The sequence below is a fragment of the Vigna umbellata genome, chromosome 6, assembly GCF_029865625.1.
Source record: "Vigna umbellata cultivar VRB3 chromosome 6, Vumbellata_1.0, whole genome shotgun sequence".
Lineage (NCBI taxonomy): Eukaryota > Viridiplantae > Streptophyta > Magnoliopsida > Fabales > Fabaceae > Vigna > Vigna umbellata.
The window spans coordinates 35,407,557-35,418,355 of record NC_142170.1 but is presented as its reverse complement, the minus strand read 5'-3'; the positions used below and the strand labels follow the sequence as shown (position 1 = coordinate 35,418,355).

General features: G+C 34.3%; 1 protein-coding gene and 1 long non-coding RNA gene across 9 annotated transcripts; both read right to left on the bottom strand.

Moving 5' to 3' along the window:
* Positions 1-588: 588 nt before the first annotated feature.
* Positions 589-3,643, bottom strand: LOC148197338 (uncharacterized). Its single transcript, XM_088093667.1, has 3 exons — positions 3,438-3,643; positions 2,957-3,264; positions 589-737 (listed from the first exon to the last, which is right to left on the bottom strand). Exons 1-3 carry the CDS (start codon positions 3,641-3,643, stop codon positions 589-591), a joined length of 663 nt encoding a protein of 220 aa, XP_087949793.1.
* A 3,362-nt stretch (positions 3,644-7,005) lies between these two features.
* LOC124843889 (uncharacterized) lies at positions 7,006-10,573 on the bottom strand. Of its 8 annotated transcripts, none has more exons than XR_015780150.1 (7): positions 10,248-10,573; positions 10,016-10,103; positions 9,791-9,887; positions 8,909-9,005; positions 8,613-8,714; positions 7,547-7,746; positions 7,006-7,343 (listed from the first exon to the last, which is right to left on the bottom strand). It is a non-coding gene; the product is annotated as an uncharacterized LOC124843889 (long non-coding RNA). The 8 variants fall into 8 exon arrangements; XR_015780148.1 differs by lacking the exon at positions 10,016-10,103 and adding an exon at positions 8,367-8,426; XR_015780147.1 differs by lacking the exon at positions 10,016-10,103 and having other exon boundaries at positions 8,367-8,714.
* Positions 10,574-10,799: the final 226 nt, after the last annotated feature.

The window sequence follows — 10,799 nt, the reverse complement described above, 5'->3', positions numbered from 1 at the left end:
CAAGATTCATAAATACTTCATCGATCAAGGATTCAGGAGGAGCAAGAGTGAGCCAACACTATATATTAAGGCACAAGGTCAGTACCATCTCATTGTCTCTATATATGTCGACGATTTTATCTATACAGGAAACAATATAGAGATGATGAAAAAATTTAAAGAAGACATGATGAAGACATTTGAAATGACCGACCTTGGCTTGATGAATTATTTCCTCGGTATAGAGGGGAAATAAGAAAAGGAAGGTATATTTATCTCTCAAAAGAAATATATTGAAGCTCTATTAAAGAAGTTCAAGATGAATGGTTGTAAACCTGTCACTACTCCGCTGGTGGTAAACGAGAAACTACAAAAAGATGATGGAGCACAAGAGGCAGATGCATCGCGCTACAGGAGTTTAATTGGAAGTCTCTTGTATCTCACAGCCACATGACTAGATATTATGTATGCTACAAGTCTTCTATCAAGATTCATGCAAAAGCCAAGTCAGATTCATTATGGAGTAGGAAAAATAATTTTAAGATATCTACAAGGCACAAAGGAGTTTGATATATGGTACAAAACCATGACTAACTCAAGGATGATTGGCTACACATATAGTGATTGGGCAGGATCAATGGACGACATGAAAAGTACGTCAGGATATGCTTTCTCATTAGGATCGAGTATTTTATTTTGGGCATCAAAGAAGCAAGCAACCGTGGCACAATCAACAACAGAAGCAGAGTATGTAGCAGCTGTTGAAACCACAAGTCAAGCAATATGGCTACGAAGAATACTTGAAGAAATGGGTGAACCACAAGCTGGACCAACTATTATCTATTGCGACAACAAATCGGCAATAACAATAGCAAAAAATCCAGTCCATCGTCTAAGAACAAAACACATAGCCATTAAATATCACTTCATTCGAGATGAAGAGACAACTAAACAAATATGACTGCATATATATTTACGAAGACCAAACTGCATATATATTTACGAAGGCATTACCACAACCAAGATTTGAACTACTGCGCACAAGTATAATGCAATTTCTATCTGAGGACGAGTACTCACGGAACATCAAGATGAACCGCCAGCTTAGCATAACCACATTCATACTTTACAAATTCCAATATTCATTCATGAGTCGTTCCTCCCCGGAACGCTCGTTCATAATCCAACACATTTCATTCATATCATATTCCCTTCATCTTTCATTATCAATCATCTTAGTTTCATCTTTCATTATCCATCATCTCAATTTCATCTTTCATTATCGATCATTTCAATTTCATCTTTGTTTAAAGATTTTCAAGGACACCAGATACTGAACGTTCAATCCTCACTCAGAACGAGGACGAACACTGGGAACGAGACAGTGAAGTCTCTAGTTCCAGAATAGGATAAGACCAAGAGGTCACTGTCGGTTTGAGAAAGAAACCGACTACAACTATATATCACAAGAACGACTAGAACGAACGTTATATACAAAGTGAGCCAATTAGATGAACTGACTCTTGAGAGTTCCAACCGAACACCGAAAAGGACCATGTCAAGTACTAAGGCTCTAAGCGGGAATCAATGGGTGTAGACACTTCAAGACATTCAGAGAATAATACTTAGAAGGATTCACCTTAAAGACCCGAACGCTTATGGAAAATTAGCTTATTTAAGTTTAGCATCACGAAAACTAAATGACAGTCAATGACTGAGCACGGTAGATAGAAAAATCTATGAAAGTTGGAGGAACGTTATTTTCATCGAAATATATTATAAAAGAAAATAGTACGAGCGCTTGGTGTAAGACCGAGCAATACTCAGTACGAGCGCTTGGTGTGAGACCAAGCACTACTAAACTTATAATAGAAAGATTAATAAATATAATAAGATACTATTCGAATAGTGTTTAAGAATAACTAAAATATACAAATACATATATTTACAAAATTTAAGTTTATCACAGAATATTCAGATACAACTACGCTTGGCTGAACGCGCAAGCATAGTATTACCACACGAAGACGCTCGTCCTCAACTAGGATTCTTTCCAAATGAAAGGATCCAATTTTAACCAAGGTTACTAGTATTACCGAACGATCAATGACCGTTCAATGACGAACATACACTATCATAGGAAATTTCATATCGAGGACTCATTTATCTTCAACTCATGTCTTAAGACATAATTTCATAACTTTATAAATTCATATCATAATCAATTTTCATACTTCATACAATCCATATCATAGTAAATAATCATATTCCATATAAACAAGCATATCAACATTCATACTTTATATACATTCAACCACTCAGCAACATGCATTCATTATCAACGAACGTACAAACGAACATACAATTAAATTAGATAACCTTCCCTTACCTCTGAGCGTGAACGAACGTCCTAAAGGCAGAATTAAGGCTCGCCTGACTACAATTTCTTCTATCCTCACGTTCAAAAATTCTTTAAACTAAACCAAACAACAGAAAACCAACAATGGCTCAGACAAGACGACATCATGCAACCAGAACTTGGTTTGCATGTACCAGAGAACGAACGGCTAAGGACAAGAAGAACGTACCAGTTCAGAACTCGAAACCGTTCGGTTCAATCTGAAGCTCTTGACGCCGTAAGTGCTTCTACGGTGCCTGAACGATGATCGGAGAAGAGAAAAAGTAAGATTTCGTAGAGAGAAGGGAGAGCTTTTAGTGAGAAGGAGAAGAAATGAGAAATATCAGAGTTTTGGAGAAGAAGATGCATGCAGAGAGTGTGTCGTAAACTTTCAAAAAACTCATTTTTGCTTAAAACGAATGTCCGCTCATCTACTAACACCTGCATTCCACTATCTGATTTCCGGATCACCTCCACTTGACACCTGGCGTCCGTTCAGAGGGTTTTTGGGTGCGTTTTTAATGGTTCTGACATTTCCCCTAACTACAAAAATTTTCGTCCTCGAAAATTAAGACTTACCCGAAAATAGATGGGGATACAAGTCTCTTATGGAATCCTCCACTTCCCATTTAGTGTCGCCAGTCTTCTCGTCCCAGACCACTCTCACCAATATGATGGCTTTTCTCTTGTAGTACTTGGTGCGGCTATCTTCAACACGAACTGGTTGCATCTCTACCGTTCGATCTTGACGAAGACGAACGTCTTCTAACTCCAGTACATGAGAAGGATCGGCTATGTACTTCCGAAGTTGAGAAACGTGGAAGACTGGATGAAGATTGGACAGTTGAGGAGGCAAGGACAACTCATACGCCACTGGTCCAATTCTCCTTAGGATTTGATAAGGCCCAACGAATTTGGGAGCAGCTTCTTAGGACAAACGACTCTGCCTACTCCAGTAGTTGAATTCAGTCTAAGAAAGACATGATCTCCTGCAGCGAACTCCAAAGGCCTTCTTCTCTTGTCAGCATAGGACTTCTGCCTGCTCCGTGACGTTTTCAACCTCTCTTGGATTAACTTCACCTTCTCAGTTGTCTGCTGAATAAGTTCAGGTCCAGTCAACACCTTCTCTCCTTCCTGGAACCAACATAGTGGCGTTCGACACTTCCTCCCGTAAAGAGCTTCAAAAGGAGCCATTCCGATGCTGGACTGGAAACTGTTGTTGTAGGTGAATTCAACCAAAGGTAAGACTTCATCCCATACGCCCATGTGATCGGAGAAGAGAAAATGTAAGATTTCGTAGAGAGAAGGGAAAGCTTTTAGTGAGAAGGAGGAGAAATGAGAAATATCAGAGTTTTGGAGAAGAAGATGCATACAGAGAGTGTGACGTAAACTTTCAAAAAACTCAGTTTTGCTTAAAACGAATGTCCGCTCATCTGCTGACACCTGCATTCCACTATCTGATTTCCGGATCACCTCCGCTTGACACCTGGCATCCGTTCAAAGGGTTTTTGAGTACGTTTTTAATGATTCTAACACATGAACTCTAGCATTTGATGTATGAAGCCAATATCTATCATTTGTATGAACGAACATCTACTACAACTAAAGACAACTACAACACTTCTTCCAACTACTACTTCTACATTCAACTATCTTTACATTTTTTCTATCCATCAACTATTTCTTTCCCAACTTCAAAATACTAAGGCTGCCCCGTTCACGTAAAACAAATCCTTGTTGTGGCTACTTGTTATACTCTGCACCTTAATAGCAAATGCGCCATATGACCTTTTCCGGTTCTGCGAATGATATCATTAGTCGATGAGACAATGGCTGGTTCGTGTTTATCTAGATTTTAGAGACGGGACACGTCGAAGATGTGTCAGATTATTTTTATTTGGGGTTGATTTAGATGCATTGACTCTACTGAATTCACCTATTCCTATCCAATGAATAATACATACGGTAACATTCTAAGCAGATTAAGACTGATAATTAGTTAATCAAACAATAACCACACTCCATTAACGCTAAACCAAATATATTTTTGACCCGGAAGCTATCTTAAGCGATAGAAAAATTTCACACTCATTGGATTTCAATGGTTTTAAAATCATTATGCATCCCTATTCACGAACCAAATTAACTTAATATGTGGACACTCTGTATTTTCCACTCTAAGATAATCATATAAATATATGTCTTCAATTATGCATTGACTTTCGCAGCTTAAGTAATATATATATATCAGCCGCATAAGCTATGTACAGTGTGACAGATACAAAGATTCCATATAAGTGCAAAAAGATTCAAACTGATAGGTTCAGCTACCACTTTTATCTGCACCAAGGAAGTGGGCAAATTAAGAACATAATTGACATCAAATTGTATTTAACATCAATACTTATACCATTACACTTAATGAAAAATATTTAACATAAAACTCAGAATATCACAAACTAAATTTTAAGATTAGTTTAATTTCATAAAATCAATCTAATGTAAGTAAAACAATATGTTCTGTGTGAGTAAAATAATATGTCTAATAAATAATAAATTTTTTTGTTAAAATATATGTTAGTTATGATATTATGTTAAAAAATAACTTTAAATTTAATTTAATTTTATAAAATTAATTTATAAAATAAAATTTATATTTAGTTATATATTATAAATTAGTCGTAAAGTATAAACGTCGTGATTATACACTGAAGGTAAGTCTCGGAGGATCTGTTACATCGCTGGCAGCATCAACAAAAGACCAACCATATTTATTTCCTCTTCTTTATCACAGTCCACTGTCTAGTGGTTATTCATTCATGGTTCTGCAATACAGAAACCATGAAGCAGAGAAAAAGCTTTATGAGTCAGCAAAAAGGCAGTGCGGCATATTCATTATCCGATATCAAATTTTCGTTGCGCTTTGCATGGGCAAATGGGAATTGAATATTAAATGAGCCATGCTTTTTCATTGCAAAAGTGTTGGCGGCTTAACGTATATAGTGATGCAAACTCGTAGTTCTGTCATCTTTTTCATCATGGTTTTCTCTTCCTATAAACTAATATAATGATGCTGACATAGTTCTCAACTATCAGTCACTCAGCAACATCATGATTTCGTCAATGATAATAATATTATCCATAGTGCTTAATATGACATCACTGCCACCTTCCATTGACTCTAATTCAAATTTCAAATTTTATATGACCTCCACATATACAACTCGTCAGCTACAGTAATGGGTAACGTCATTTTCTTTACTAATTTATCAAAGTATAGTTCTAAAAAATATTTTAAAATAATTATTCATTTCTTTTGTATTAAAATATCAATTAAAAGTAACCTAGTTAGTCAATAATTCTTCCATACTTAAATTCAACCCTATCCATATCTATTTTAAAAAAACAAAGATATATATAAATTCTTTAAAATTTAATAAATTGATTTATTTAATTAAACGTATTGTTACATTAGTTGCATATAACATATTAAAATTATATATGCATTTTGTTTTTTAAATATCAGACATGTTCACGTAAAATTTCAACTTAATAATAGTTATATTAAATCATAATAATGTCATTTTGGTGAGTATTTTCATCTTGTAATGCATTAAAAAAACGGATTTGTTAAAACTCAAAATTCGTCAATAATTATAAAAGTCTATTTTTGAAAATTAAATTATTGATTGATTATCAAAGGTAAAATTTTCATTAGTAAAAGATTCTTATTGTTATAAATGACTGGATATGAAATATTTGAGGATGATTATTAACATATTATAATTGTAATAATTGATAATTATTTGTTAGTAAATATCATAATTTAATTCTTTTTTTTTTTTTTTTCTAATTTTCTTATGTTCTTTTATCCATCTCTAATTTCTGATAAATATATTAAAAATTTAATTATTAACATACTTATCATTGAATTTTCAAAAAAAATCATTTACTAACGTACTTTATTCCAAAATAATCAAAATCTAAAACAAGAACTTTGATGTCAATTTAGTGACAACATACACTACAAAAATCTACATTTTTACTGGGGGTTATTTTTTCCATTTCCGGCGGTTTTAACCCCCGAAAAATAGGTTACCCGCGGTTAGGAAAAGTGCCGGAAAAAGCTGCGTCGCTAAGTAATTACCGGCGGTTTTCTCAAAACCGCCGGTACTAGCGGGGGTTTTGTCAAAACCGCCGGTACTAGCGGGGGTTTTGTCAAAACCGCCGGTACTAGCGGGGGTTTTGTCAAAACCGCCGGTACTAGCAGGGGTTTTACGAAAACCGCCGGTACTGGTGAGGGTTCAAGTTTTCTTACACATTGTTGGTTGATAGTAAGCTTCCTTGCAGCCATATTAACAGCCTGGAATTATATATTGAAGTCATCAAGGTTTTTAATAATATTAGAGCAATACGAGAATCAACTATCTTCCTTTACCAGTAAATTTACATCAAATCGTTAAAATCCTAACTTGAGGGGTGTTTTATCACTAACAAACACAATCACAAAAATGTAGAAAATTAATGACAACGACAAAAAAGAGTAAAGCTATCACTACAAAAAAACTGTTATTTAGTTGAGGTTTATTTTCCATTTTACATATATAAAATTATAAAGTACACCAAAATTAATCAAAAATAATTTTATTGATAATTTAAGATAAAGTACATCAATTGACAATTACAATGTAAAAGATACATAATGTTTAAGGAACATTCAAAATTGACTAAAAGTCTAACACGATAGAAAACAACTAGACCAAGTAAAAACACATGGACTAATGTTGATGACCTAAACAAAGCCACTAGAAAACATCATCTTGCTTCTCATTCAACTTATTTGAAACTCGTCTTCCCATGAGCAATTCCAACAGCACCACTCCATAGCTATACACATCACTCTTGGTTGTAAGGTGACTTGGGACAAGGCAATGACTCATTAGTTAGCTTCATCAAATATAAGTTTCTGTGACAAGTCAACGACATCACTCATTAATTAGCAGCCCTTCAATTACCACAACAGACAACTCTCCAAACAATTACAAGTTCATAAATTCATCACATCAAATTGCAATGCAAAAGCGATATTAGATTTCCATGGTTGTGAAAATTAGAGAAAATGACAAAAGCCAAAAATAAAAGAGAAAAATGGAAATGAGGAACACATACCAAAACAGAGAGAAGAGATTTGTAAAGGTGGATGCAATGGAGATGGACGCAAAGTTCTGCATCTCTACCAAACTCCACCACACTACCTTAAATCACAAACTAACATCCTACAAACTCAGACACTATGTGTAAGAACCCTTTCATTTCACCTTATGTGATCCCTCCATGCTGTCTCTCTTCCCATTATGTCTATCCTTCTTCTGGATGACAAGAAATAAAAAATAAAAATAAGAACAAAAAAATCCAATAACAATCAATAGTATAGTGTTATCATTCAAATTGTCACTTAGCATTAGTTACTAAGAACTTTCACACCTACAAAAAGTAGCACACCACTGAATATCCTGCCATACTTTCAATATTCTAAACACTTTTTACATGAAATAAGACTTCAACTAATGGAGAAATCAACTTATATGATGATAACTAAAATGAGAGTGAAATGCAATAGAGTAGGCAGTGGAGGTGTAGTATACCCAGGCTTGAGTTGTTGCAGTTACCAAAGTGGGAAAAAACTCAAACACTTTTCATTAATTATGAATAAATTATGAGAGCACCAATGTGTGAATAACATAGGGTTTTATGGTCAGAGAAATCTCAACATTCACAACCACTCAATCAAATTATTCCAACTCTTCAAAAGGAGGATTCTTCAGCCATCACCCTACTTATATTATTATTATCACTGTTATCGCATTCTTTTATTCTCAAGCTAGTTGTTTCTCAAAAATTTAATTCACTACATCACCTAGAATCATTAAAATGATATATAAATTATAAAATTCAATGAAACCTACACTTCACATACTTATTATCTTACCTTCTAGCACTGAACCATCACGAGAACCTTTATATGCTCATTTGCAGGCGGCTTCATTTCCTTCAGAAGCATATATGAGAAAATCCACTAAAATGTGTTTCTTTCACTTTCGTTATAATTGATTTGAGATTCTCTACTTTTGCAAAAACCTTAGTTACCAAACTCTATTCTTTTCGAGGTTTTGCATTCACGATTCACTAACATCCTTATACATAAATAACAATTCCAAGAATTGAAGGTAATTACCTCTATGAGAGTAAGCAAGAGGCGTCTAGTGAAGTCACTGATGGGCTGTTTAGCGTTGCCTAACCTTTCAACGACAACGGAAGCGAACACATTCAATTGGAGCTTGAAGTGGTCGCCAGCAAGAATCATCCCATCCAACATTCACACAATTAGGCATATTAAAAATGCATGTCTTTGCATAATGTATTTACGATTCCCCAAAATCAAAGAGTGTTTAAGTAGCGTTCAAAGTGTGAATCAGTTTTCGAGTAAAAAAACAACCAAAATTGAATTAAAAGATTACTGGAATTTGGTACCTTCAAAGGAACAGTGAAGAAGAAAAGCAGACATGCATGTGATGACCACAAAAGTGCCCTAGAAAACAAGTACCCTTTCTCTCTAAGCTTTCATTTCCTACAGCAAAAACATTATATAATTAAGTGAAATAATAATAATAATAATAATAATAATAATAATAAGCTTAAAAGAGAGCTTCCATGTTGAAGCATATTAAAAGAGAGCTACTAAGAAGATGTTTTATTAGAATGACATTTAACTGATATATGTTTTCACAGTTTGTTTTTGTTTATCAGTTAATGGCACATCTTTTTTATTCACACATCTCATAATGTATACTTTACATGTGTTTTCACAAAGGATTCGTGCTAGGACATCAACCAGTTTATACTAGAGTATCAATGCCTTATACTTAACAAAGAAGTTTATAACCTGGAAAAATGGCCTTATTTTGATGCAGTGCTCACTATGAAGTTATCATTTAGAGGTAATTTAGTTTTCTTAAAAGAATAAAAAGAACACAATTAAAATTGGTGAAGCTATGTAATTGAAGAAAAGAAGAAAAGAAACAAAAACATGATATAAGTGCTCTGATGTAAAAGAAAAAATTCAAATTTACAACAAAAAGATTCGAATTCTGGAAAATTTCAAAACAAAGCTATCAAAATGAATGAAGAGAACTAATTTTAATGCCAAATTCCCATTCCTTGCTGAATTTAAGAATTTTAAAAATCCAGTTTATCTATTCTAGGTTTGAAAATCTTAATGAATGAGTGTTGCGTAAAGTTAAGGCTATGCATGATTTAGATGGTTGGAAAAACCATATAAAAAGTTTCAGACATTCATTTGTACCATTGCTTACATATTTTATAAATTAAAACTAATGTTTTTTCTTACCATACCTTGTCAAAATATAAAAACATAATATACACCGTGCAAACCTCCTGAGACAGAGTACCCACTGTTGGCACCACCAAATTTTCCACCAGCGTGCAAGACCTGCAAAGTTCAAAGGAGTAAATAACTGTTATCCAAAAAGATCAAGTACATAAAATATCTTTGCGAAATTGCTTTTGATATAATACGAATTGCAAAAATAAAAGAGCATAAACATAGAAATCACAAACCTGAAGGAGATGATCTTTAGAAACGATGAATAATATTAGGTTAGAGTGAAAAATGAAGATATAGATAGAGAGACAGATGAATACATACCTAGTGTGAATTGAAATGGGAAGTAAAAGAGGAAGGAGAGGAACTAAGTATTAGGAATCGGAGGCTCAAGCAAGAGGAAAAGAACACAAACAATAATCTAATTGAAGAGATAAGATGAAGATTGAAGAGATAAGATGAACATACCAGAGAGGATTTGAGTTGGAGGGGTTGGAAACGGGAGTGATAAAAATCGCCTCAACAGAGTCCTCGCTGCCTCGACCTTGCCGCATCGACGTCGACGCTCAGCCTAAGCAGGGGAAGGCACAAAGCAGAAACGAACACGAAGCAGAGGGGAAATATTGTGATGTAGGAAAGGGGTTTGGCAGAAAATTTGATGAAGACAGCGGGGAGAGATGCTCCACGAACACGTAGTAGGGGAAGATTTTGATGAAGGCAGCGGAGAGGGAGGGAGGGAATTAGGGTTTAGATTTAGGGAATTAGAAATGAAGGTGCGGGAAAAGAAGGTGAACAATAAGGATGGCCGAAAAATTATTCAAAATAAAAAGCCACCTGCGGTTATAAGCATAAACCGCGGAACTTATTCGGGGTTTTCCAAACCGCCGGAAACAAACCCCTCTTAAAATTACTTATTTTTGTAGTGATATCTGTATATATTAATATTTCAAATTATGAACAAATATTTTTATCAATTGTAAATTTTTTAATTTATTGACAAGTTTTACTTATATTACACGT

Coding starts and splice junctions, on each gene's coding strand:
- LOC148197338 (XM_088093667.1), bottom strand. CDS start 3,643: ATGGGCGTATGGGATGAAGTCTTACCTTTGGTTGAATTCACCTACAAC. Junction 3,265..3,437: donor GTGAAGTTAATCCAAGAGAG/GTTGAAAACGTC, acceptor TCAAATCCTAAG/GAGAATTGGACCAGTGGCGT. Junction 738..2,956: donor GTATCCCCATCTATTTTCGG/GTAAGTCTTAAT, acceptor TGGTTTCAACAG/CTGCTACATACTCTGCTTCT.